The sequence below is a fragment of the Podospora anserina genome, chromosome 6 (genome assembly GCF_000226545.1).
Source record: "Podospora anserina S mat+ genomic DNA chromosome 6, supercontig 2".
NCBI lineage: Eukaryota > Fungi > Ascomycota > Sordariomycetes > Sordariales > Podosporaceae > Podospora > Podospora anserina.
This window is the reverse complement of record NW_001914857.1, coordinates 1,439,820-1,463,425: the sequence shown is the minus strand read 5'-3', so window position 1 is coordinate 1,463,425 and position 23,606 is coordinate 1,439,820. Positions and strand designations below refer to the sequence as shown.

General features: G+C 53.8%; 7 protein-coding genes across 7 annotated transcripts, besides 4 other annotated features; 3 read left to right on the top strand and 4 right to left on the bottom strand.

Annotated features, from left to right (window-relative positions):
- Positions 1 to 152: 152 nt before the first annotated feature.
- PODANS_6_2520 (uncharacterized protein) lies at positions 153 to 2,677 on the bottom strand (the record flags this gene model as incomplete). Its single annotated transcript, XM_001910208.1, has 2 exons — positions 153 to 1,744; positions 1,816 to 2,677. 2 exons carry the CDS (start codon positions 2,675 to 2,677, stop codon positions 153 to 155), a joined length of 2,454 nt encoding a protein of 817 aa, XP_001910243.1.
- A 729-nt stretch (positions 2,678 to 3,406) lies between these two features.
- On the bottom strand, positions 3,407 to 7,038 carry PODANS_6_2530 (uncharacterized protein; the record flags this gene model as incomplete). Its single annotated transcript, XM_001910207.1, has 2 exons — positions 3,407 to 6,439; positions 6,529 to 7,038. The coding sequence occupies 2 exons, from the start codon at positions 7,036 to 7,038 to the stop codon at positions 3,407 to 3,409; spliced, it is 3,543 nt and encodes a 1,180-aa protein (XP_001910242.1).
- Positions 7,039 to 7,683: 645 nt separating this feature from the next.
- On the top strand, positions 7,684 to 9,694 carry PODANS_6_2540 (uncharacterized protein; the record flags this gene model as incomplete). Its single annotated transcript, XM_001910206.1, has 3 exons — positions 7,684 to 7,874; positions 7,940 to 9,091; positions 9,163 to 9,694. 3 exons carry the CDS (start codon positions 7,684 to 7,686, stop codon positions 9,692 to 9,694), a joined length of 1,875 nt encoding a protein of 624 aa, XP_001910241.1.
- Positions 9,428 to 9,447: a sequence feature (primer 332).
- Positions 9,563 to 9,592: an STS (microsatellite 332/598 NON POLYMORPHE).
- Positions 9,675 to 9,694: a sequence feature (primer 598).
- A 214-nt stretch (positions 9,695 to 9,908) lies between these two features.
- Positions 9,909 to 12,209, top strand: PODANS_6_2550 (uncharacterized protein; the record flags this gene model as incomplete). The annotated part of the gene is made up of 4 exons (XM_001910205.1): positions 9,909 to 11,483; positions 11,561 to 11,760; positions 11,820 to 12,008; positions 12,086 to 12,209. 4 exons carry the CDS (start codon positions 9,909 to 9,911, stop codon positions 12,207 to 12,209), a joined length of 2,088 nt encoding a protein of 695 aa, XP_001910240.1.
- Positions 12,210 to 12,711: 502 nt separating this feature from the next.
- PODANS_6_2570 (uncharacterized protein) lies at positions 12,712 to 14,906 on the bottom strand (the record flags this gene model as incomplete). The annotated part of the gene is made up of 3 exons (XM_001910204.1): positions 12,712 to 14,570; positions 14,641 to 14,764; positions 14,880 to 14,906. 3 exons carry the CDS (start codon positions 14,904 to 14,906, stop codon positions 12,712 to 12,714), a joined length of 2,010 nt encoding a protein of 669 aa, XP_001910239.1.
- Positions 14,054 to 14,189: a repeat region (rgion quadriplique sur les chromosomes 1,4 et 6).
- A 1,259-nt stretch (positions 14,907 to 16,165) lies between the features above and the next one.
- PODANS_6_2580 (uncharacterized protein) lies at positions 16,166 to 18,677 on the top strand (the record flags this gene model as incomplete). The annotated part of the gene is made up of 5 exons (XM_001910203.1): positions 16,166 to 16,185; positions 16,255 to 16,323; positions 16,391 to 17,059; positions 17,189 to 18,535; positions 18,593 to 18,677. The coding sequence occupies 5 exons, from the start codon at positions 16,166 to 16,168 to the stop codon at positions 18,675 to 18,677; spliced, it is 2,190 nt and encodes a 729-aa protein (XP_001910238.1).
- Positions 18,678 to 19,817: 1,140 nt separating this feature from the next.
- On the bottom strand, positions 19,818 to 23,369 carry PODANS_6_2590 (uncharacterized protein; the record flags this gene model as incomplete). Its single annotated transcript, XM_001910202.1, has 3 exons — positions 19,818 to 19,952; positions 20,023 to 20,165; positions 20,213 to 23,369. The coding sequence occupies 3 exons, from the start codon at positions 23,367 to 23,369 to the stop codon at positions 19,818 to 19,820; spliced, it is 3,435 nt and encodes a 1,144-aa protein (XP_001910237.1).
- Between the last annotated feature and the right edge of the window lie 237 nt (positions 23,370 to 23,606).

Sequence of the window (23,606 nt, the reverse complement as noted above, 5' to 3'; positions counted from 1 at the left end):
AAACCCACTCCAACCCCATCATGCATACCAAGCAATTATCCAACAACCCTACCCCAATAATATATACATGAATTCACAACACCCTCAGCCCCCTTATCCCCCTCTGCCACCCCCAATGAGACACCCGCCTATCTTCCAGAACGGTGGTAGTGCTAATACCACTGATCCGCATCATCAGCAACCTCATAATCCATCTCATTCTGCTCCCTGTCCTTATCCTTCTCTTGCTCCGGCTGATGGTCAAGCAGTATCCTGACGTCCCTATCGTCATCGACACTCTCCCCATCATGATCCTGATCATGTCCGTCCTCATCACCGTTCTGAGCGGTGACCCCGGTGGACTTATTCGTAACGACACCATTGACGTGGCTGAACCCGCTTGCCGTAGGCGTCGACAGTGCCGTCGAAGAGGATGAGGCACTAGCCCATGACAACTCGACCTGCCCTTCGATCTCGGGGATGGTGTAATCGTTGAGGCTGACGCTGTTGTAGAACTTCTCGGCTGTCTTGCGGTCCTTGAAGGTTATTTCGGTTGTTGGGGGGCTGGAGCTGTGGTTGATGTGGGTGAATTCGCCAACGCCCTGGATTGTCATGTTAATAAGATGACAGACAGATGAGAAGAGGTAAAAACTCACAAAGAGATACTGCCGAAGCACCTCGTCCCTTTGGCCCTCTGTGAAATCCACACCCGAAACCACCACCCTCTTTGGTCTGTTATCAAGCGAATAAGCCGCATAAGCCGCGTGAACGTCGGCTCTCCCACGAAAACCCCCCCGGAACCCTCTCGACGCAAATCCGCGAGCCCGAGGAACAAAGCCTCCTCGCCACGGAGCCCCCCTTCCACGGCCATAGTAACCCCCTCTCGGAGCACCCCAGCTAGCCTCTAACCCTTCCTCCGCATCCATTTCGGCATGGGGATCGAGCCCGATCTGCCTAGCTTCCTCCTCCAACCGAGCCAATTGAGCCCTCAGAGCTTCTGACTGCGTCATAGGCTGCTTTGACGTCGAACCCTCACCTTCCCCATCCCCCACACCCTCCCCTTTCTTCGCCAGCTTCGCCTTCAATTCCTCCTGGGCAGCAAGAAGCTCCTTCTGCCGCTCATCAATGTCCTTCTGCTTTCTTTCTAACTCCTCCCTCTTCCTCATCTTCTCCTCAAATACCTTCTGCGCTTCCTCCTGCCGTTTCCTAATCTCCTCCAACTGCTCCTCGGTCAGCGGCACATTCTCCGGTGGTGCCTCTCCCCCTTGCCCAGAGGCACCCCCATTCACACCACCACCCTGTTTCCCAGGAGGTGGCGCAATTTGTTCCTCGTCCTTAAACCAGAACACCTTCACAAATCGGTTCTCAAAGATGACCTTTGGCGACTTGTACGCCGCATTGGCAGCCTCCCAGCAGTCAAACTTGACCACGGCCAGTCTCTTATATGGATACATCTTCACTTCGAGGATGTTCCCAAACTGGCTGAAAAAGTCTCTAACTTGATCCTCGTCAAAGTTTTCCTCTGGGATGCTCTCCACCACGATGGTCGACTTGGTCCGATCACTTACTGGTCCCTCTGCTGAGAAAGTTGATCTGTCCCCACCACCTCGCTTTTGGCGACCGCCGCGGTTCCCACCCTGCCCCTTAGACCGGTGGGAGTTGTTGTGCTGTTTCGGCTGGCTCTGAGCAAACATTTCGCCGAAAGAAGGCATCCCTGGAAGGCCAGCACCCGGCTGCGGAAACATGTTTGTCATGAGGGCATTAGCTGGATCGTATTCTATCACAAAGTTAGCAACCTTCCCACAACTCTTTGCCCTACTGCCCCGTTCAACATACCTTCTACCTGCCCAAACCCCCCACCCCCACCAAAACCCGCCGGATCATCACTCGAGTGATCAAACCTGCAGTTGAACCCCCTGGGACAAACCCCCTTGTTGACATAATCCCTACACTTTGGCGCCCTCTTCTTCTTCTTGTTCCTCCCCCCACTCCCACCTCCACCTCCATTCTGCGCAGCAGCGGCCATAAACTCGGGCTGATTCAACACATTAAACATAAACTTGGCCGCATACTCCGGATCCACGAATCCACCACCACTCGACCCCGGCAGCGACTGCTCAAACCCCCTCCCAGCACTCCCCCGTCTGGGCTGCTTAAAAGCCCGGGCATGATAAGCCTCCGCCCCAGTCGCAGGGCTATCCAGATCATTATACCCCCTCTTCCTGTTCCCCCCTCCCCCTCCCCCAAACCCATTATTCTGTTGTCCCGCCGCTTGCGCCTGTCGTAGATACCCATTCCCAGCCTGATCATCATCGTACAACAACCCCGTCATCGGCGGCGGTGGTGGTGGTGGCGGAAGCGCATTCGGAAGATAAGTCTTGAACGTAATCGCCTCTAAAATCCCGTCGACAAACTGCTGCGTGCCTGTCATCCAAACTTTGTCAGTTCCCGCCATACATTCCCTGAGCCAAAAAAAAAAAAAAGGAAAAAAAAAAAGAAACAAACCTTCCCCAAGAAAATCAGGCAAACTAGCCACGCAAGTCTGCCTCACACTCTCCACATCCCCATCATGCTTCAGCAAAGCAAGGACATAATCCGCGAGCACCTCCGCGTCGACCTCGTCAGCGTCGGGCGTCTTTTCGATCTTTTGGACGAGGAAGAGTTTGAGGTCGTTTTCGTGTTCTTCGGGGAACAACATCGTGTCTCCTATCCCCAGTTTGCGCCGTGGGTGTGGTGTTGCTGGTTCGGTTTTACGCAAGTGGTGGTGGTAGTTGGTTGTTTGCTCTGGTTCTGAGAATAGTTTGCCCAGGTATTCCGGGGGGAAAAAAGTGTATGCTTTTAATTTTTTTGCTCAATCGAAAATCTGACCGAAAAGTCACTCCGTTCAGAGTTGGGTAAAATGCTTGCGCTCTTGTTGTTGTTGTTGTTGTCGTTGTCGTTGTCAATGTTCGATGTCCCTCCAGCAAATTACTTTTTCTTTTTTTGGCAAGCAACCACTTGTCGCGTCGAGTCGCAGCCATCAGTCAACCACGCACGCGGTCGGACAGGGAAGAGAAAGCAGGTTGAATGTGGCATAAAGTGATGACCCACTCTGCAAAAAAGTCCGGATAATTCCGGCAGGCAAATATGCAGTAAACGCTTATACAGGTAATTACACCACTACTATGTTCAAGTCTAATTTTTCACCTGCCCATGTACCTACCTATCCTCCTTCTATGAGACTTGTCTACATGTTCAAGAGCTTCTTCGAGTAGAGTCATCATGTACCAGCCCACCATCATAACCAAAAAAAGAATATACCGACCTTCAAAAAACCATAAACATCATGCAGACGCCCCACCGCCCTCTCTTGGATATGTACAAAATGCAAGATATACACATAGTATACAGACCTCTCCCCTCCCATCCATATCATACACCACCCATTTTAGTACTCATCCTCCCCCTCCTCCTCCACCTCCTCCCCATTTCTTTCCTCCCACTCAACCTCCCCAGCCTGCTCTTTAGCAACCTGCTCAGCAGCAATCCGTTCCGCCATCCTCCTAATCATGGCCTGCTGCCTCGCCAGCGCAGCCTTCTGCGCCTCCGCTTTCCTCTCCCTCATCTCCTCCTCCCCCTCCTCCCCGACCAACTCCCTCCTCCTCCTCCTCCTCCTCTCCAGCGGCGGAGGCACATACTTCAACCGGCTCCTATACCCCTCATCATCCCCAAAAATCTCCCTCTCCAACGGATGCCCCGCCGCAATGTTCGTGATAGCCTGCACCACCCTCGGCGCGCTCTTCTTGATCAACCTAAACTCCCTCAACGCATCATTCGACCAGGGCGTGATCTTCTCCAGGTCCATATACTCCTTCGCAAGAATAAACAGCGTGTGCGCAATCGGCCTCGGCCTCTTCGGATCGCTAGCCAACCGCCTCACCTCCACAGGTAGCTTCCACATCTCCATATTCGCCGCCCTGTCCGTCTGCCAGCCAAGCCACTGACCCATCAACCTATCCTCGCAAATCGAAAAGGCTAATCGCCACCGCTTCAGCCTGGCAAGACCCTGGACGTAGTAATTCCAGTTTTTGCTGTCGAGCTCAAACCCCTTCGCCCTGACAGTGTCAATGAGGTTGATAAGCCCATCAGCATCCTCACTCTCGAGATAAAACCTCTGCATCGTCTTGAGGGGGTCGCACAACCTATACTTTTGCGCCACCATGACCTTTTGATCCTCCTGAGACATCGGACCCGCCTGAGCCATGACCGACATGCCGCGCTTGACCGTGCGCTCAAGGATGATATCCCACGTCTCTTGCAGTCGGTCATAGTTCCCCTCGTGAAAGTCTGCCAGCATGATGTCGTGGAGCAGCTTGAGCGGGACTTTCTGCAAGGTCGACTGCCGCGGCCATCGCGCATTGTGAAGGGCGATGATGTCCTTGATGGTGGTGAACCGCCGCATTTGGGTCAGGACAAAGGTCATCTTGGAGTAGATGTTGATCATGTCACGCCGCGCGTCGGGAGAGCCCTTTCTCTCCAGGTCGAGGACCTGGTAGAAGTAATTCAGTGCTCTTCTGAGATAGCCACGGGCATCATTCTCGTGTCTCAAGGCTGGTGGGATATCCTCGTATCTGCTGAGGACGCTGATGGCAGTCGCCATGAGCTTGGCTGACTGGGGAAAGTTCATGTCCTTCATCATCTTGAGAATCTTTTGCGCCATGATCGGTTCGCCACTGTACATGAAGGCGGCAATGAGAAGCGTGTAGTGGTGAGCAGTCGGTTCGAAGCCACTCTGCGTCCGGGCAACGTGGAGCAGATGCATGGCGTGGTGTGCTTGGCGGCAGTAGAGAAGAGTCAGGAGAAGGCCGCTGTATGTGTCTTGGTTGTACGTGACATTTCGCTGTGACATGGCCCCCAAAAGGCGGTTGACGGCCGACAAATCTCGACGTTTGGCGTTGAAACGGATGAGCAAGTTCCACATGTGAACATAGTCCCCTTCGAGCTTGTTCTCCTTTGTGATGTCGATAGCAAGATTTTCGGCCTCGCTATAACGATCGTTTTTACAATAGGCCTCAACCAAGCAGGTCATCATGGTAAGCGAGAAGGGGATGTTGCGTTCCTTGGCCATTGCGAAAAGCTCGAGAACGAAGGAAAGATCACCTCTCCAGCCGGCGTTCTTCATCACTGTCGTCAGAGCGTACTGATCCACATTGTTCATCTCCCACATGCGTGAGAAGAGATCGAGAGCGGCATCGTAGTCACCCTCATTGTAGTAAGCCTTCAACAAGATATTCTGCTCCATGCGACCAGGCTGGTAGCCCAAAGTCTCGGCAGCATCCTCCATGACGAGCCGAGCAGAATCGGGGTCTCCACGTACCGCATGGGCATGCATGAGTGTTCGAACATACATGGGGTCTTTTTGGAGATTGGGATCGTAGTGCTCCTCATATTCCTTGGTCATGTTCATAAAAGACCTTAGATCGCCCCTCTTGGCGTAGTATGTGAGGAACTTTTTGTATGCCACTTCATCTGGGTGTGGATAGCCCCGGTACCAATCCTCGCGCAAACGTTCCATGCCTTGCACATGGTCGGGGTAATAGGCGGGCACTATGGCATGCAAGACGGCGGCCCGTGGTTTCAAATCTTTCAGAGATCTATATCTCATGTACTGCTGCTCGGCCTCTTTCACCCGGCCTTGCTCTGCGAGATGGACGATGTACGCTTCGTAGGACGCTGAATCCGCAGCATGATCCAGAATCAACTCGGCAACTGTAGGCTGAAATAGATGCAATGAGTTCCTCGCCACATGCCGGAATAGCCCTCTCAAAGGCCGTTGTTCTTTGGGCAGTTTTTGATGTGCCTTGGAGAGCTTTGCAAAATGGTGTCGAATTCGAGCAGGCAGGTCTGATATCGTGGATAGCTGGGTATACTTCACGGCGGGTGTAGAAACGTAGTTCCACAGCCCACTGCCCGGTCTCATTGAGGCGGGAACATCACCACCCTGATGAACCGTATTTGTGGGAGCTTCAGCTAGTAGATCGGCAGAAAACTCGCCTGAGCGGTTGACCTGGGTTCCACCACTCATGGCGGGCTCGGCTGGCAGCGATAACCAGGCAACAGGCACATCAACACCAGTTGTGAAAACTTCAGTGTACATTCTCCAAGCCTTCATCACCAAGTCCCAGTTATTGGCCGAGATGCCATACGCAACGAGCAAGTCGAGAGGTTGACCATAGCCATGCAGCTCCAACCCAGCCTTGAAAACCGCAAGAGCCGAGGTCAGGTTTCCAGTAACGAGGTCTGCTCGTATCTGGGCCAAAACATTCTCCTCTGTCCACTCCTCTACATCATACACCGCAAACAACTCCTGAACCCTCCACGCTTCCAAGGGGCGGGCCGAGGTTGCCAATGCGCGAATGACTTTTGGTCGAAAGTGCATCTGCACCTCCGGACTCAGCTCAGCGAAAGTCTCCCAAATTCTCTCATAGTTTCAGCGAATGTTTTGTTGTCAATGAAAACTTCCAGTCGCTCGACAGCTGGGAGTCGTTTGTAGTCTTCCAAAGTCCAGACCTCTGCATCATTTTCCTCCCAGCTCGGCGCCTGAAACTCTGCCTCCCCATCCTCCTCGTAATACTCCGTCTGCGTCTGGTTTGGCGGCCCTCGGGCGCCTACCTGGGAGCTTGGTGGCCCTTGATTTCGGTCCTGATATGAAGACATGAACAGCCGAGAAAATGGCTGGTGGACCTTTGCTATTGGTTCGAGTCGTTTCGGCAAGACCGGATACATCCTCCGTAGCATAGCCACGGCACCCCTCGGGTACAGGAAGTCGAGCAAGAATACCGAAGCCATCATGGGCTCCGGAGTTTGCTTGTTTCTGGACGAAGGTCGGGTCGGGGCAGGTTCGGACCGAGGAGCGCGCAGGATGGCCTGGCACGCATCGAAAAGCTCAAAGTCGTAGGCTCCATGCTGCCAAAATGCCGTATGGAGCTGGCGGCGGGTCTGCAAGCAATGTCTGGCGGAGGGGAGAATTCGTTGGAGGCTGCTGCACGGCTCGAGGGTAGTCGCCGCCCTCTCTAGCATCGTCGCAGGTGTCAACTCTGTCTCGGATCCAAAACCCCACGAGGGTCTGAGCACATCATCCACAGCCCTACAACCAACAGTTCGTCTTGTCGGGGCTCGTCGGGGGTTAATCGAAGCCGAAACCAGTTGTATCTATACTTCGTGGTGGTGAGGAAGAAACTGCGCTCCTGCGCGATACGTCATGTTGAGAAGGGCGTATCCCCAGGACTGGTCCTAAGAAAAATTGCAAATTGGAGGGCCGGGGAGGTCGCAGCACAGAGGGCTGGTGCTGGAATCGAGGTAGGGACGGACGGTGGGTGTTTGAATGTGGCGTCGTTCTCCAAAAAAGTCGTCAAAAAATTTGGATGGCGCTGTCAACCATCTTGAACTGGGGTGGAGCACGCAGCAGCTCACTGGGCTGATGTTCGGCGCAAGCTTCTAGTGGGGGAGCACCCGAAATACGGTACGGTACGGGGGCTGTTACCATTGGGAGCTTGGACCACACACTGCGGGGCACAAACTAAAATCCACAGCGTGGGAGCCCAAGTCGATGTCAAAAATAGCCCCACTCCTGTGTCGGTGCTAACACCGTTACCCGTTACCTCCTGGGCCAGAGCCTCAACACAAGTCACAACAACGGCGACATCGACGACAGGGACAGCCGGGATGGATATCACCAAGTTTGTCGTTTCCCACCGGGAGAAGGCCCTTCTCTACGGCGACTACTCTACCTACCATACCTCGCTCTCCAAAAAGATACTCAACTGCCGCAAGAAGCTGAACATTGCGACCAAAAAACGGGGCACATTTCACCCCAGGAACCAGGTCACTGCTGAACAGGTTGCCGAGGACCATGAGTATGCCATTGACTCTCCATGTTGAACTGCGATCATTACATTGCTAACTTCCCACTGCCTGTCAGCTATATCCACCTCCAGCTTCTGACAGCCGAACGAACATGGGCCGATGCCATGGCCGTCAAGGCGGCGCACTCGGTTGAGACGAAGGGCATTGGTGGAAAGACCCGGTCGCATATTGTTTCTCGTCTGGAAAAGGGAGCTCGAACTGCCAAACAGCTGGCCGAAGTCCTCACCCAAACCGCGAGCGGCGCGAGCTCTGTCGACATCCTCGAGGCCCGCGCATATGCTGCTTTGCTCAGGGGTGCTGCGCTATTTGAGAAACAGCACTGGGAGCCTTGCCTGAAGAGCTACTCCGTCGCCCGTATCATCTACAGTGCGCTTTCTACCTCGGCCAAAAACGACATCTTCAAAGACCTCCTGTCCGAAACCATCGACCCGTCGATTCGGTATGCTGCCTACCAAGCCCAGATCCCACGGACGCAGCCCATTGCCGAAATTGCGCTAAAGTACTTCCAACATGCTGGCCCAGAGCTCGCGGCGCACATTGAGAAACAGAATCCCGCCGTTTTGCAACACGGTGATGCGGATGCGAAGCAGGGAGCTGGAGGCGCTCCTGCAACGCTCACCTGGCGTGGACGTGACGTCAAGATTGAGGACGCTGCAATCGCTATTGCTTGGGCTGCGGTGGGTGCGGAAAAGGCAAAGCTGGCTGACAAGCTGTCGTCAGCCGGGTCCTTGGCTCCCAGAGAGCTAGCTGGGGCATATGATGATATCTTGGTGACAAGCCAGGATGCTGTCGATGCTACCAAGCAGGCCATTGATGAGCTCAAGTCTGAGGGTGTCCCACAGAGCGATTCTCGCATGCAGAGCCTCCAGATCACCAGGACTGCTGTCAATTACGAAATGATCAGCTGGCGCATTGGACGCAACCGTGCCTTGATTGGTCAGGACGATGGAGCGTGGCTGGACTTTAGTGCCCCTAGCAAGAAAAAGAAGAAGCAAGAGCAAAAGCAAGAGCAAGCCGAGGAGGCTCTCGAGCAAAAGGGCAGAGATCTCACCCCTGGCAGACAGATTGCCAAGTTGAAGGAGAAGGTCGTGTTGTACGACGGTATCCTTCAGAGTGTCGAGTCTATCAAGGAGCTGCCTGGTGTTGCAAACGACCAGGAGCTTTCCGCTCAGCTCGAGGCCACATCGCAATACTTTACCGCTCTTAAGTGAGTATCCAGTGCCGGTTCAATTTTTCAATGAAAGCTAACATAACCCAAAGGTGCCTCGCAATATCCAGATCTCATGCCATTGCTGGAAATACCGTCAACGCACTTGCCTTGGTCAAGCATGCGCTTGATCAGTGTACCGCCGCCCTTCCAGCTCTGTCTGGCAGTGATGATGGCAAGCCAGCGCCAAGGAACATTCAAGTCACGAACCAACACGCTGGGTTGCTCCGAGACATTCTCGGTGGGGAGCTTCAACGGTCCCGCGCTCTGGTTGAGATTCACAGCTTGAACAAGTCGGCGAGTGCTTCGCAGACCGGCGGCGCTGGTAAACCGCTGTCTTCCCGGCTCTTCAACTACCCAACAGGCGGTGTCGATCTGAACAACATTGTCACTTATCCTCCTCAACTTGAGCCTATCCCTGTCAAGCCCCTGTTTTTGGATGTTGCGTGGAACTACATCGAGTATCCCGCCAAACAACAACAACAACAACAACAACAACAACGCCCAGCGGCTGCTGTTCAGGATAAGAGCAAGGGGACCGAGAAGGAGCCAGAACCAGAAGCAAAGCCGCAGAAGAGGGGCTGGTTTGGTTTTGGAAGGTGATTTAAGGAACATGCATGGCCTAGCGATTTTGATAGAACGATAACGCCAAACAGGGCGGGAGCGCATTCCTCGCGTCGCGCTCGCTGACCTAGGGATGGTAGATGATGACAATACCATGACCATGTGTCTCTTCAAGAGAAATTGAGAAGGCATTTCTTTCCAGTTGACAAGCCGTTTTTCGTGAATGCTATGATCTCCGGTGATTGGTTTCAACATGTCGGGAAACGATGCTCAAAGTCTTTTGCGCCCTTCCGCTTCCAACATCATTTTCGACAGTGAAAAGGACCGCGATTTAAACTATGCCGGCAGGGACTCGATTTCTTCAGTGGAGGACGAGAAACATGATGCCGATGAGTACTCGAAGCTGCAAACACCCGGCCATGAACTATCGACATCGAGAGAGGAACAACCAGCAGCGGCGACGTGGCTACTTATTTGTCGGAGAATCCTGTTAGGGGTTGGATGGGTATTGGTATGGGCATTTCTAGTCTTCTTACTGACATTCATCATGGCATTCATCATGGCAGCGTGGAAGCTATCAAGCTCTATACCACTGGATAAACTGGTGAACACCACTGAGCTCAATTTGCAAACCGGTTTCAAGGTCGAGTCTGGGAAGCAGAGGCTGAGGGAATATGAGTTTGATGTCACTCGCAGGCGGGGGGCTCCGTCAGGGGTGTGGAAGAAGATGGTGCTCGTCAATGGGCAAAGTCCAGGGCCGCTTATCGAGGTCAACACGGGTGATATTGTGAGAGTCAAGGTCAACAATCTCATTTGGGACGAAAGCACGACCATACACTGGCATGGGATCCATCAACGAAACACCACTTGGATGGATGGCGTGGCAGGGATATCTCAGTGTGCGATACCACCCGGCAAGAGCTTCACATACGAGTTTGAGATCATCGACCAGCGAGGCACGTTCTGGTATCACGCTCATTCCAAAGTTCAATACACCGACGGCCTCTACGGACCGATCGTAGTCCACGACCCAGACGAGAGACTGCCCCCTGACGTCGACATCGCGGCAGAAAGAATAGTCTTCATGGGAGGCAGCTTCCACGCCTACGGGGAGGACCTGTTGGAAAGCTACCTCCAGCCCTCCTCAGCATGGTCCCCGTCAATGCCAGGCGTCGAACCCCTTCCCGACGTCATCCTCATCAACGGCCTCGCCGCCTTCACAAACTGCAACCTCACCTCGTCAACCTGGCTATCATTCATGCCCCCGATCTGTGAACCCTCCAGCAGGCAGTTCGCCACCCCCATGCCCAACACCACCACCCGCCTCCGCTTAATCAACCACTCCTCCTTCATATCCCTCTACTTCACAATTGACTCCCACCCTTACCTGACCATCATCGAGATCGACGGGGTAGAAGTCGAGCCGATCACCGTTCCAGGAATTCATCTCAACATCGGCCAGCGGTACTCCGTCCTCGTCTCCCCAATTCACTCCACCACCACCGGATCTTTCGTCATGAGAGCCACCATACCAAAATCGTGTTTCCTCCCTTATGTCCCATACACGAGCGAAATACTCGAAAGCGTCAACCACCAAGGCACAGCCCTCTTATCCTACTCCCCAAACCCCAACTCATCCCTCCCCCAAAACATAAAGCCGGTGGTGGACATCCCACAGAACTGCACCAACCTCCCATTCAACCTCCCCGTCCCAATCCGCAAAATGGCCGCCTTCCCACCAGACACGGCACACCCCTCGAAAAACACCCACGAGATCAACTTTCAGTTTCAGCAAGCCGGGCCAGTGAATAGGATCTTTATCAACAGGGTGTGTTGTCCCCCCTTCCATCGTTTTTCTCCAGTGCTCACGGACGACTAACCGGGTACCTACCTACGCAATATCAGACCTCCTACTCCCCCCTCCCCCACAGCGCCCAACTCTGGCTATCCCTCCCCCAGACCCTTGACTCCGACTCCGACCCCGGCAGCTACAACAACTACAACTTCCCCCTCAACCAACAAGTCCTCCTCCTCCCCGACCCAAACAAGACAGTCCAGATAGCAATCAACAGCCGCGACATAATGGAGCACCCTTTCCATCTCCAGTACTTCCCCCCTTCCTCCCCCCAGCCCAAACACCAAAATCACTAACCCCAAAAAACAGCGGGCACACCTTCCAAATCGTAGCCTGGGGCCCAGGCGAGTTCTCCGGTGGCACAAACCCCAACACAACATGGAACCTCCCCAACCCCATGCGCCGCGACACCCTCACCATCCCAGGCCTCTCCCACGTCGTGATCCGCTTCCTGGCCGACAACCCCGGTATCTGGGCTCTTCACTGCCACGTAGCTTGGTACATACATACCTACCTACCTATCCAACTCCCCCTTACACACACACACCTCATTAACCCCTTCTTTTTACAAACAGGCACATGGAAGCAGGCATGCTCCTCACCTTCCTCGAACGCCCCGACGACCTAAAGCACCTCGTCCACGACATGAACCCATCCACCAAACAACTCTCCAGAAGCTTTTGCTCCGATTACAGGTAGACACACCAAGACGACATGACAGACAACACACAAAACTCGCGCGTGGAAAACTTGGTATTCGAAAACTCTCTTCATTCATTTCCAAACCATAACAACTAATGTACACATGAGGGGGGATTTCCCAATTATATTTTGATGGTATCGTGTGTGGACCGTGTATATACAAATACACACAATGCGACCCTCTTTGTTTTGTGATCCGAGAGGGAAAACCCCTTCCCTCAATTTCCCATCCCATTCCCCGACCCCATCTTAGTCGTCAGAATTCGTAAGATGATTCCTGCCCCCAAGTGAAAAAATCAAAAGCAGGCCAAAGTTTTTTGATGCTCAAAACGCCATCCGCCGTCTGCATGAATAAACACACCGGATAAGCCTCGCGAGCCTCCGAAAAACCGAGATATATGAGTACAAGAATACACTGGAGTAGCCTCTCCAACCTAATCAGACATGTGAAGAAAGGAAAATATGTTGTGGGGTATAGTGATTAAGAGACAGAAGACGCTTAGGCCTTGGGCTCATCCTTCTTCTCGCCCTCGGTGCTGGAGGTGGACTCGCCAGCCTCGTTGCGGGCCTTGTGCATCTTGTCAAAGAGGTTAAGGGAAGCCATCTGGAGCTCATCGGTCTTCTCCTTGATCTCAGCGGCGGTGGCGGTGCTCTCACCAGACTGAGTCTTGGTGACGAACTCACGGAGAGAGGTGATCTTCTCACGGATCTGGTCGGCCTCGGTCTTGTCGAGCTTGTCGGCATACTCGTTGAGAGCCTTCTCGGTATCGGTGAGGACGGAGTCGGCACGGTTGGCAGTCTCAATGACGGCCTTGCGCTCCTTGTCCTGCTCAGCGTACTTCTCAGACTCCTCAACCATCTGCTGAATCTCAGAGTCGGAGAGACCAGAGCCGGAGGCAATGGTGATGGACTGGTCCTTGTTGGTGGACTTGTCCTTGGCGTGGACGTGGACGATGGAGTCGGCGTCAATGTCGAAGGTAACCTCGATCTGGGGGACACCACGGTGGGCAGGGGGGATGCCGACAAGCTGGAAGTTGCCGAGGAGCTTGTTGTCACGGACAAGCTCACGCTCACCCTGGTAGACCTTGATCTCGACGGCAGTCTGGAAATCAGCGGCAGTGGAGAAGACCTGAGACTTCTTGGTGGGGATGGTGGTGTTGCGGTTGATCAAACGGGTGAAGACACCGCCGAGGGTCTCGATACCGAGGGAGAGGGGAGTGACATCGAGAAGGAGGAGGTCCTTGACCTCACCGGAGAGAACGGCACCCTGGACGGCGGCACCAATGGCGACAGCCTCATCGGGGTTGACGGACTTGGCAGGGTCACGGCCGAAGATGCTCTTGACGGACTCGGCAACCTTGGGCATGCGGGTCATACCACCGACGAGGATAACCTCCTGGATGTCCTTGGCCTGGAGGTTGGCATCCTTGAGAGCCTTGCGGACAGGCTCAACGGTGCGCTTGATAAGGGGATCCATCATGGACTCGAGCTGAGCACGGGAAAGCTTGATGTTGATGTGCTTGGGACCGGAGGCATCAGCAGTGATGAAGGGAAGGTTGATGTCGGTCTGGAGGGAAGAAGAAAGCTCGATCTTGGCCTTCTCAGCGGCCTCGCGGATTCTCTGGATGGCCATGCGGTCACCGGTGAGATCAATGTTGGAGTCCTTCTTGAACTGTTGAACGATGTGGCGGACGAGAGAGATATCAAAATCCTCACCACCAAGATGGGTGTCACCGTTGGTGGACTTGACCTCGAAGACACCGTTCTGGATCTCGAGAACGGAGATATCGAAAGTACCACCGCCAAGATCGTAGACAGCGACAACGCGGTCAGCCTCCTTCTCAAGACCGTAGGCGAGAGCAGCGGCAGTGGGCTCGTTGACGACACGGAGAACGTTGAGGCCGGCAATCTGACCAGCATCCTTGGTGGCCTGACGCTGGGAGTCGTTGAAGTAAGCGGGGACGGTAACAACGGCGTTCTTGACGGGCTTGCTGAGGTAGGCCTCGGCGGTTTCCTTCATCTTGTTGAGGACAAAGCCACCAATCTGAGATGGCGAGTACTTCTGGCCACGAGCCTCAACCCAGGCGTCACCGTTGGTGTGCTGGACGATCTTGTATGGGACCTCCTTAATATCTCTCTGAACCTCGGCGTCGGTGAACTTGCGACCAATTAACCGCTTGGTGGCGAAGAGGGTGTTCTCTGGGTTGACAACGGCCTGGCGCTTGGCCGCCACACCAACGAGGCGCTCGCCATCCTCGGCGAAGGCAACGACTGATGGGGTGGTGCGGGCACCTTCTGAGTTCTCAATGATCTTGGGGGTCTTGCCCTCCATGATGGCGACAGCAGAGTTTGTTGTGCCTAGAGAGTCGCATTGTTAGCATCCATGACCGTTTGCTGACGTAGCCGTCGGGGAGGAGAAAAAACTCACCAAGATCGATACCGATGACGGCACCCTTGACCTTCTCCTCTGTGGACTCGTACCGCCTCTGGGCAAAGGCGGGTGTCCTCCTGAGCATACCCGCACGGGCAGCTACTGTGGAAGCTCTGGGAAGCTGTATTCATGGCTGGTCAGCACAATTCGTGGTCTGGCGCGGGCGGTTCGAGCTCTTGGGAAGCAGTTTGGAGCTTTGCGATGAGCAGATATCCGGATGATGCGGGGTTACTTACAGCGCGGGAAAGACGAGTGGACATCATCTTGAGGAATCCAATTCAAAACAACCTGTGAGAACGGGATGGGAAGGAAACAGAAAGCAAAAACCAGACGGCGGGGGAGGGTATGGATTGGTGATGGGGAACAAGGAGGAGGGAAAAAAGACGGCAAGGCAAGGCAAGGTCTTTTGTACTGGGCAAAAAAATTCGAGCAGCACGGTCATCGAACCTTGGAAGGCGTTGGAAATTTCGCAGAGCGCCCACGGCCTAGCGGGTGGACCCACAAAGCACGGACCATTTCCAGAGAAAATGCCCCCGCGTAAAGCCGGGGAGACGAGGACCAGGCGGCGAGACACGTGACGAGCCATTGTGTAATTATTCTTCAAGTCATTTGACGCAGAACTTTTTTTTTGTTTTTTTTTGTTTTCGTTGGTATATGAAACTGCCGTGATTGCCATCCCGGTGCTGGAGATTACCCTCTCAGTTTCTCAGTTTCAGTGTGGAGGAGAAGCAAGCTGTTGCGGACAAGGTCCGGTGATACCGGTGATACCCATCTGTTTTTCGGCACGGCGCTCGCTTTTCACGATCAGGGCCGGGCTGACTGGGGCCACCTTCCGAAGCCGCTCACCCGCAATGGAGCCTTGTCCACGGCAGTCGGGAGAACGGTGGAGAATCAATCGCAGCCCCGAGGTTTCGTCTGCTGTTGGTCCGAGCCCGCAATCAATTGTTTTGTCGGCAGCGTTTCAGTTGGAGACCATCCAAGGTGGTGATTGCGTCACAGTTGTACTTGGCCCTGTGAACGGTGATTGCGGGCTTTTGCCAGCAACCAAAGAATATTAGTACTCTGTATTTGAAGAAGCCATAGTTGTATATCTTCTTCTCATCATTATTATTAATACCTATTGTCTGTCCTCCAAGACCAGCCCAGCCAGCCGTCCCTCATCTTTGTGGGGCTTGCCTTTCTTCCAGTCAGTTGTACCTATTGTGGCGAGGGGCCTTTATACTTTACGCGACGCAGCAACAGGCACAAGCAGCAGCACCAGCAGCAAGCGGCACGCAACATTAAGCTTGCAAGCAGTTCAGACCTCGACCTCTCAACTTTGCCTTTTTACCACTCGAGCCACCTCGTACCCAAGCAATTACTCCGCCTTCTCGACAATGACGACTGTCGTCTGAGAGGCCTCTCCCAACCTTGTCCATTATCGCCAGCGACACTTGCTTTTGCTTTGCTTTTCCAAATCGCCCACCACCCCATTTGATGGTTCGCATCACCGTAGCACATCCTCGCCAAGACATCGGCAACCATGGCTGTCACTCGCGACGGGTAAGGGCAAACTCCAATACACACCTACAATGCGCTTGACGATGGCTAACCTGATGGCTGCAACCGCAGTTACAACTCCACCGAGCATCTTATCCAAGCAAAGCCCCGACGACACTATCGAACTGCAGTTCGGTGGCAGTATGTCAAATGTCTTTTTCCAAGCAGCCCTTGTCCTACCTGTCTAATACAACTGTGCACATCCTAGGCATTGGCAATTGCGATCCCTCATTGGAGTCCATGGTCAAGATGCCGTCTTCTTTCCGCTGGTGGCGGGGGAGCGGCACATAACAGTTCAACGATTAAACACCACGACTGGCGAATCCGAGACGGTCAAACGGTTGTCGTTCCCACCTAGGTGTCTGGTAGCGCGCAATGGCTGGATCTGCTGTGGAGGCGAGAAGGGCGCCTTCAGTGCCTTCCGGGTCGACGAGCCTTGCGCCGAAGACGATATCGAAACACTCCTCGAACTACATCTGCGCGACCGAGCTGCTGGGATGCCGCTGGACATGTCCCGATCAACCCGAGCGAATGCTGGCAAAAATTCAGTGGCTCGGAGCAGGCATTGTGGCAAAGATAGGGTGAACTGCATCACTCTATGGTTCACACCTACATTGCAAAAGCCATGCAAGGGGGCTTACGACGAGGGCGTTGCCGTTCTGGCCAACAACGATAGCACCGTTATTGTTGCCAGTCTGTGTAACATGGAGACACTCGACGAAATCAAGTACCCCGACTTTATGAACCGCGCCGTCATTTCCCCGGACGGACAGCTTCTGTGTGCCATTAGCGACGACCCCTATCTTTATATCCACAAGAGGAGGTTGAAGAAGTCACAAGCCGCAGGCATCTCCTTCTCCATTTCGGGCCAGCCGCTGTACGAGTGGACACCATGTAGAAAGATCCAGTTGGAGAGCCAGAGCAAGGATGACCGATCAGACAACAGGTCGAGACCCAACCTTATTCATGAGCCTTTGAGTGTGTACTAACAGAACAACAGGGGCAGTTTTGCGCTGTGTTTCTCGAGTACTGGTAGATACCTTGCGGTGGGAACCCAGTACGGAACCATCTCAGTATTCGATGTGGCGGCACTCGACGTAGCAACCGCCGATCCCGTATGCGCTGTTTTTACCACGTCACGACCAAACCAGGACTTTGGTGCCGTGCGTGATATGGCCTTTGCGCCAGGCCCTATCGATCTGCTGGCTTGGACCGAGGACCGGGGCAGGGTAGGCATCGCAGACATTCGTACCGGGTTTGACAAGAGGCAGATTCTGTACCTGGACCAGGACGATGACTTTGAGCACTTGCCGGTGGTGGACCGAGACACTATTGACCCTCGTCTGATTGAGGAATTCCGGCGTGAGAGAGGTGACATCCTTTCTAACTTTTCCAGCACCCTGGACTTGGCTGGCGAGCGGCAGGGCCGGAGACCAGATGTACGAGAAGCATTGGAGAGATACAACATACCACTAACACCTGAAGAGACGGTTGTTCTGGAAGCCATTCAAGGTAGCCGAAGGCGTGAGATGGTGGCCCTAGAAGCAGTGGAGGGTGGCCGGCGGGCCTCTGAACGGTGGGGGTCGTCGACCAGTTTTCCGAGGGCAACATCGAACAGCGGCGGTGCCAACGAAAGCGGTACCGGTAGCGGATCGGGGACGGGGACGGGGACTGGTACTGGTGCTGGGAGCGGAGCGGGAAACGGAGCGGGTACCAGCAGATCCCCATGGGCTGAGCGAGGCTCACGATCATCCTTGACTCCTGGTGCCGCGAGAACACGAGACCGTAGCGCGAGCGTTTCTCGTGCCGTTGACGATCTCCTTGGGAACGTTCGCGACCAGAGGGAACGGCTTCGCGACAACCTGCGCATGCGCGAGGAACAGACACGCACGGCGCGGGAAGGTTACAGCAGTACCAGCAACACTGCTGCTGCTGCCACCGGCGGCAGCTTTATTGCAGAGAGACGGCGGTATGCAGCACCCCTTTCGTCGCGTCCTCCTGTTTCAGGTTCTCGAATTGATACTTCGGATCGGCGGGCGCTGGTGGCGCGGCTGATGGCCAACGCGAGCCCGGCTTCCTCTGCGAGCAGATGGGACAACGTGGAGGCATTGTACGGCGGCCCCTCACCCCAACTTGTTGTTTCTCTGCTCACCGCAGCGGATGTCCCTACCACAAGCTCTTCTGAGGATGCCCCGTTTACTGACCTGCAACGGCGTATTAGAGCAGCGTACCTGATGCGAGAGCTGGAGGAGAGCCCGACGAGGCGCATGTTTGGGTCCATTGTGCCGTCCCATATCCGACCGGAACCCTATGACACAGCTGGCTTGTCGTGGAGCGAGGACGGTGAGGTCTTGTAAGTTGTGCTTTTCGGGTGTCTTGTTATGGCTTCATGCTGACTGTCTGTCAACAGGTTCGTCGGCGCCGAGAGTGGCGTGTACGAATTCCACATCAACAAGCTGAGTCGGAAGCTTTTCCCAAGCATGGAATTCCGCTAGGTCTCGACGACCCAGTGTGTCATCTTACAGCTTTGTCCCCAGTTTCTTTCGGCAAGGACAGGACACCTTCTAATTTCACTTAATTGATGTTTTCTCTGGCTTGGGTTTTTCGCTTGTTATGAGGAACGCAAAGGCTGCATATATGATCTTTTCGACGGCGTTATCGCGATTTCATTTTCTTTTTCTTCACTTTCAATCGCGTCTGGGATTTTCTGAGGGACTTGGGCAACATTCTACTTGAGCCAGGAGCGAAATAGGCTATTATAACGACACGACACGGACGCGCTACTCACAAACACCTACGCACGAACTTTTCTAGAACCTGTTCACCTACAAGCCTGTTTTCCGAAAATGGGAGGGAGTGACTGGGGGGGAAGGGAGAGGACACAAAAAGTTCCTGCATTAATGGACTATTGTTTACCTAAGAATTTGAACTTGTATGAGGGAGGAAGGGAGGGGGAATGAATTGGAGGGGCTCAACAAGATTGGCCACCTACACACATTGTGATGAGGGAGGGGGACAATATTATTAGCAAGGCTGAGAGAGGGAAAAGGCGAAGGGGGAGGAGAATTTTATTTTATTTTTACATGTTTGCTTTGAATGTCTACCCCCTTTGTTGTACCGAAGCCCCTTTCTTGGAGGGGGAAAGTGTGTAGTTATATATATATGGTTTATTGATTCCATTTGATATCGCTCAGCATTCATGAGCACGTTGACAAAGTCACTCTCGAGATACGATCATGTTGACCATGAAATTTAACGTGATATTTCCCTCCCCTAGATACCCCAAACCACGCCTCTCGCAATGCTCATGCCTGCTAATCAAGTAGTGCTGCTCGCCATGCCGGCTGAGAAACTCATTAAAAAAAACGTCCTAGAATAAAAAAAGACTCAAGAAAAATTGAAAGAAACACCCCCCCCCCCACCCGTCTTTCCCTCAGACTCAAAGCAGGGGCCGGCTTATGTACAAACTCCTCATAACACTCCCCCCCCCTTTTCTGGGGGGCTCTGTAGGATCAAGTAAAAAAAATAAAAATCAATAGTAACAACACTACTTCAAACACCCTTCCTTCCCTTGTCGCTAAATAAGAACAAACCCACCACCACCTCTCCCTTTTCCCCTCTCACCACCCACCCACTCAAGCCTCTCCAAAAATAACATGACTATTCTCAATCAAAAACTGCACCGCCAAATTCTTGACATGCATGTCCGTCATCTCCTTCTCCAAACTGTGATCCCTCATAATCGTCGGCGCAAACACCACGGCCAAGTTCTTGGGGGACATCTACACATTCTCCGTCAGCCATCACATTCAAGCAAACAAACCAAGAATAATGACATACCAAATTCTCCCTCTCCCTACTGGCCACCCTAGCAAGATGAAACATCAAAAACTCCAGACAGTCCCGATGCTTTGGCGGCAGCGTATTAATCGTCCTCCTCATGTGCGCGCACCTCTCGCTCTCGTCTTGGATTGCTTTCCCCACTGTCAACATTTACCTCTCCCTGTAAGGAGCCCAAGAAAAAACTTACTGTTGCTCTCCAAAATCCTCTCATAAACATCAAACGTCAACAGCGGCGTCGGCAACTTCCGGAAATACTGTTTCAGCACGCTCGTCACAGCCGTAATGTCCAAGTCGGGATCCGAAATGTCAAAGTCCCCATTCTTGTCAAACCCTTCCTGTATCATCTTGACCTGCGAGTTGCCGCCCGTTTTCCGGTAGATACCCTCAATGTCCATACCCCGCAGCTCCACCTCCTCAATGCAGCGCGTGACGACGTTGGGTATCTGACGGCGTTCATAATCCGCCCTCTCGACCAGTTCCGATCCGAACAACGTGCTTGGTGCTTCGGCTGCTGCCGGTGCTGGGACATTGTTCATGGACTGGGACTTGGTCATTGCCTGCTGTTGCTGCTTCTTGCCAAAGAAGCCAAAACCTTGACGCTGGTCGGTGTTGACTCTGTTCACGCCCATAGGTGGCGGTGGAGGTGGGATCGTGGTGACTGGTGACTCGACCTGAGCGACCGTCATGTTGTACGGGATGCCAATGCTGTCGCTGTTCAGCGTCTGAGGGGCGCCAATGCGAGGATTGCCTTCTTGTGCCTGGAAGGCACCTGCCGCACGGTTGATGCCCTTCGTGATGTTGTGCGCAACCTTGCTTGACCCCTTTTTCCAGTTGAACTTTTTGACTTGACCCTTGCGAATATTCACCACTGTTGGGCCCTCGAGGATGGGCTCTTCAGCATCAGTGCCCATGAGGGTGGTTCCAGTCTGCATGCTGGCGGTATCCAAGTTGACCGAGGACGAGCCCTTGGAATGGCTGTAGATGCCAAGACCATTTGGAGGCATCTTGAGATCACCATTATTGATCTGCTGCTTGAACCTCTCTTGTATTTGGTGTGTAAGATCGTTGTTCAGATCAGCCAACTGCGCATTCTTGGACGAAAGCTGCTCAAACTCGAGAAGGGCGCGGTCGCGGTCGGCAATGGCTTGATTCCTTTCCTCGAGCAGGTCATCCCGCTCAGCGTGGAGTTGCTCGATCGCTGCCGTCATGTTTTGCTTGACCTTCTCCAGCTTTTGCACAAAGTCTTTGATGGCAGACTCCTCCAGCTCCCGGGGATCCAGGGGTTCGCTCGTCTTCTTTGCCCGCTCCACATAACCGGCCAAAACCTCAAGCTGCCGGATCATAATCTCTGTCTGGGTATCAAGGACAGACACAGTCTTTCTCTTTTCCACAAGTTTCTTGTTTAAGTTCTTGAGATCCTTCTCGGTGTTGAACTGTCGCTCGAGTTCTGCAACGCGCTGCTCCGAGTTTCTGAGCTGCCGCTTCAGGAACATTGGATCATCATGGGCAGCTCCGGAGAGCGAGATCGGGCTGCTGATGTCGGGAACATGGCCACCGTTCGTTGGGTCTTCAGCAATTGGCGTTCTAGGCCAACGGGGCGAAGTGGTGCCTCGAGTCGTCTCGCTGACGCTCCTGCTGTGACCGACCCTCGTCTGGTGGGTAGCGGTTTCGGCACTATTATGTCGCCCGTGACGAACGGCATTGGACACACGGCGCAGTATAGATGAAGAGCCCTCGTCGGTACCAAGAATTCTAGCCATGTCCTCATCCATGCTGAAGTCGCCACCAGCACTCCACCGCGGCAACTTGGGTGATACCTTCCCTTCCTCATTCACTGAGCTCACAGATCCCCTAGGTGTTCGTTGCCCAGCCTGTGACGGCGGCGGCGGTGGAGCTGCCCGTGGTTGCATGTAGGTGTCGCTTAGTTTTTGTTCGGGAGCCGCTGGACGAACTTGTAGCTCGCCATTCCGAGGTGGTGGCTGTGGTACTTCTTTGCGCGCTACCGGCTTGGGCCCAGAAAGATCCGACCTGTTGGACAGTGAATCTATCGATGGCCGGATAGCATCTTCGTCCCTCAACCGGGAGTCCTGAGAAGCTCGGGGAGGCGTAACTCTTTCGGACAAATTCGAAGGAGACGGCGAGTTGTTGCTGGCAGTGTTTGAAAGCGGTTCCTTGTTTCTGGACGGTGCTGGCGGTGGTCTTGTAGGAGCTGAAGCGTCGATAGAACCACCCGACAAAGAATTACTCCTGGAGTTGACAAGCTTTTTGCTCTTGGGGGCGTCCTGCAGTTTGAACTCATCGTTTGTGGGTGTCCTCCCATTCGAAGGCCTCCTTTCCTCGCCAATTCCTGGCGATGTCTGGGGTTTGCCGTTCCGCTTCGAAAGCTTCCTCGCTGGTCTTTCGTATTGTGGTACTTCATAGTCGGACGACGGTTGTCTGCCTTTTTCTTGGAAAGCGATATGGGGCGTGGATGCTGCGGATTCCGATCTCTTGTCCTGGGATGGACTTGGCTTCGGTGCACTGAAGTAATCTCTCTCCTGTTTCCTCCTGCTCGAGTCGGTAAAAGTATCGGACATGGACTGTGGCGTCAGTGAAGGGGCAGGGCTGGGATCCAGCGCTACCGGGATGAAGAATCCTTCGCCATCTCCGATGTTCATATCGCCAGAAAGAATGGTCGAGTTTCGGTTGTTCCGATAGTTTTGCTGAGGTGGCGCAAGCGATGGCTCTTTCGAAGAGTCTTGGGTTCGTTCGGGAGAAAGCTCGTTCCTCGAGACGCTGCGCGAAGACGACTCGTTGATGCCGCCATATGCATTGCGAGGACGCGGCGACAACTCGGTAGGCGTGTCGGAGTCGGGGGTTGCCCTATCGCCCGAGAACGCTATAGGAGGGACGGCGTTTGGCGGCAAGGCGGGCAGGGACTTGTCTGTGATCATGGGCGACGCATCCTTTTCTCGTTGTTTTGCTTGAGCTGCTGCTTTTGATTTCTTGCGTCGTCTTGCCATGAGGGACTCGTGGCAGTTCATGCAAAAGATGCCGTGTGATGTGCGGGCATATCGCAGGTTCTCGATCTTCCTCTTGCAGTTCCTGCAGCGGAAGCAGCTTGCACAAAAGGCCTGGTCTCCGGTTAGGATGGCAAGGTCTTCAATCTTATTATTGCAAGCGCTGCAGCTGTAGGTGCAGTTGTTGCAGATGAGGGAACCATCTCCAAGCAGGAGCAGGTTCGCATCCGAGTCGAGTAGCGTGTTACATGTGTTGCAACGAAAGCAGTCAAGATGCCATCGGTTTCCAGCTGTAGCGCAAAGTGTCAGCACCATCCGAGCCCCTTTATAGAGTTGGAACATCATACCCAATTCAAAGGCTTTGCCCTCCTCGAGGATCTATCATGTATTAGACGTGGCCAAGACTCTGATTTCAAGGCGGAGGCGAAACCTACCTCTCCGCACCCTTTGCAGGGGAAGACATCCTCCGTCTCCATGGGGCTATCCAGGTAGTCATCCATGGCTATGTTATATATGGTTTCTCTTGTTTTGTTGCGTTCTCTCGGTGGTGGCCCGAGGTGATGGAGGATCCAGCATCAAGTA